The sequence below is a fragment of the Lampris incognitus genome, unplaced genomic scaffold (genome assembly GCF_029633865.1).
Source record: "Lampris incognitus isolate fLamInc1 unplaced genomic scaffold, fLamInc1.hap2 scaffold_240, whole genome shotgun sequence".
In the NCBI taxonomy this organism is placed as follows: Eukaryota; Metazoa; Chordata; class Actinopteri; order Lampriformes; family Lampridae; genus Lampris; species Lampris incognitus.
The window spans coordinates 1-3,204 of record NW_026611198.1 but is presented as its reverse complement, the minus strand read 5'-3'; the positions used below and the strand labels follow the sequence as shown (position 1 = coordinate 3,204).

The 3,204-nt window shown below is 41.7% G+C and overlaps 1 gene segment (V, D, J or C); it reads left to right on the top strand.

Moving 5' to 3' along the window:
• On the top strand, positions 1 to 2,651 carry LOC130133158 (T cell receptor alpha variable 18-like; the record flags this gene model as incomplete). The annotated part of the segment is given in 3 exon segments: positions 1 to 19; positions 114 to 418; positions 2,598 to 2,651. Coding segments are annotated over 3 exon segments (378 nt in total), but the record flags the coding sequence as incomplete, so codon positions are not given.
• Positions 2,652 to 3,204: the final 553 nt, after the last annotated feature.

Below are 3,204 nucleotides of genomic sequence, written 5' to 3'. Positions count from 1 at the left end.
TTGGCTGCTATGTGCTTTGGTAGGACACAACTCTTGGTTTGCTTGTTATTAATCTGAACTTTGTCTTGTTGATTCTTTTCCTCACACTGACACCGTCTGTTGTTGTCCCACAGAATGCAGAGCTCAAAAAGACAACGTGCTCCAACCCAAAGGAGGTGTAACTGTTAGTGAGGGAGAGACAGTAACACTGGACTGTCACTATAACACCAGTGGCACAAATACAAATCTTTACTGGTACAGACAAGCTGCAAACGACAAGCCCACATTCATTCTGAGCCGCATTACTGCTGAATCAGGGAACACAGGGGACGGGTTCAAGGAGAGATTTGATTCCAGCCTGGATTCCAGCTCAAGATCAGTTCCTCTGAAGATCCAGAGTCTGCAGCTGTCTGACTCTGCTGTGTACTACTGTGCTCTGAGGCCCACAGTGACAGGAAACTGCAAAACCTACTACAAAAACCTTTAGAGCGTCTATCAAGAATCCAGAGACAACGCAACGATAAACCAGATCCACTAGAGGGCAGTATTCACATTTTAAAGTCTTTGGTTCCTTGCTAAAGAAAAACACATTGGACAGTTTGACAAGCCAGCGTCCTACAACTGCTGATTTGTCCAATGTGTCAATACAACATTCAAAAACATTTGATTCTGCATTGAAACGTTAAACTGTCTTGATAAAGAAAAGTATGAATGTCTTCTGTAGATTCGTTTAACAAATTCTGCATTGTATTCTAGTGTTAGAAGAAAAATAACTTGATGGAAGTCAGAGCTTGGTGGTTACTTGATGGAAGCGAGACTGCTTGACTAATCCATGGGACAAGTAGCAGTGTGTATGGTGACAGGTGAGTGGTGGTGTTTAGTCCTGCTTATTTAACAGCTATTCTTTCAAGACTCATTATTTTAGCACCCTGTCTTACTTTCGAACACGCACACAAAACATTGTGTTCCCTGGTCGTCACTATAAATCGTTTACCACTGTGATGAGAGTCATGACTGAGCTGGACTGGTGCATTTTTTGCAAGGCAAATGTTTTGTTCCTGATTCATTTGGCTGCCCTGGAGGAGTCGTGTCGAGAAGGAAGGGAGAGGCGGGGAACACACTCATCTGTCGAGCTGTCAGGTTGCTTGAAAGACGAAGCGATGACAGCAAGTAGGAGAAGAACAAGCGTGCTCCTGCTGTGAAAGCACAGAGGCCTGGCTGCAATGGAAGGAGCTGTGGAGTCAAGACAAATGACATTTCTCCCAAAACTAATAGACTTTTACCTCTCCCCCCCCCTCCGCTTCTTCATCTGTGGATTGGGTACACAGAGTTTATAGCATATCGGTGACATCCAGCAAAAACATGACTTTATCTATGGCGTTAGCACACAAAACAGATAATATATGATGCATATCAATAGAAGGTTGATTCTGCAACTGTATAACTGTATTATGAAAAATATACATTATTGATTTAAATGAACGGCACCTAATGTAAAATATCAGATGGAAGCATATTATGCTTAATCAGAAGCATATTCTGCATATGCGCCTCGTGGCTGGGGGGGGCAGCAGGGGGGGCCAGGAATAGTATTGGGTGGCTGTGGCCACCCCTGGCCACCCCTTGGGGGCGCCACTGTGCTAATTCTGTCCCACCGTTGTTATTTCTTCACCCCCAAAACAAAAGAAAAAAGAAAAAGAAGAGTGGCTGATAACACTGGAGGGTGAACATTTTCAGCATGATGGGGGAGATGTTGGGGGAGGAGAGGGAGGAGAGTAAGTCAGCAGATCTGCTGTTTCATCTGATAGTGAAAAAACGTGTGATTCAGTGTAGATATGTAACTGCATCCACTTTGGACATCAGCCGGTTGGTTTCTTCAGTCATGATGTCATCAAAGTGACTTCCTCAGCCTCTGAGACAAAGACACTGACAGTCTCCTAGATGAATGATGACACGTTTCTCCCATGAAACCTTGCGTTCAGATGAACTGATTCAACTTTTCTGGGATTCTACACCTGGATGATTGAGCAGGCATCAACATATTCATGTGTAGTATTCTAGTTTTAGAAGAAACACAACAATAAATCCCATACTGTCTCACATATAAACCCAACCACAAAAGATAAACTACATGATGACAGGAGAAGAAAGCCAACCTGAAGGTAATATAAAATATTTAATAATAATAACTCTATTCTATCAACATTCCTTAAAGATTAGATTATTCTTAAACCATGATTAATTGATTGTTTTATTTGAATATTCTTGCTAAACCTATCTGGACAGATTATTGTAATAAGCTGTCAGAGTTGATCCAGTCATTGTTTCCTCTTCAGCAGGAAGTGGAGTTTGACAGACAGGGAAACAGATCAGATCTCTGAAACCAGCACATCTTTAACTAGGTGATTGTTGCTGTGCCACAGTTTCTGTTTGACGTCTGACATCAGCCATGCAGTTCCTCCTACCACTTGTTTTATTCACTGGCTTTACTGGTAAGAAACACTTTGGCAGCTCAGTATTTGTTAACCTATGAATCCCTTTTTAACAGAAATAATAATGAGATAGATTCAATATATGACATGATTATTGACTTTTTAATCATTTCTTCCCATCTGCAGGTTCCAGTTATCAGCAAACCATCCAGTCCCTCCAAGACAGGGTACATGGTCTAGAAGGTTCCAAAGTTACTCTCTCCTGTAAATACTCCTCAGCAGAATACTTATATTGGTATCGCCAGGACTCAGGAGAACCACCACAGTTTCTAATATCCTCCTATAAATCAGGTTCAATAATGAACAGAGCAGATACAAACTCCAGACTGTCTGTTAAAGTGAATGAGACTCAAATGGAAGTGGAGATGTCCTCTGCTGCAGTGACAGACTCTGCTGTGTACTACTGTGCTGTAAGGCCCACAGTGACAGGAAACCCAGAGTCACTGTACACAAACCTGACAGTGTCTGACAGAACATTTACACACTTCAGCTGCTTCTGTCATTTAACAGCTGATCAATCAAGTAGAGTTTTAATATCAGCTCACTAGAAACAAGGTGAGATATTTAGTATCTCTAATCATAGCATTACCATGGAGGATCCTTGTTTCTGGTTGATGGAAGGTTTGCGTCAAAACCTTTTAATGCACACATAGTTCAGCTCAAGGTTAAATATTGTTATAAATTCACACGCAGGACAAGAAGTTGCTGCACAACATGTTGAATTAGTATTGAG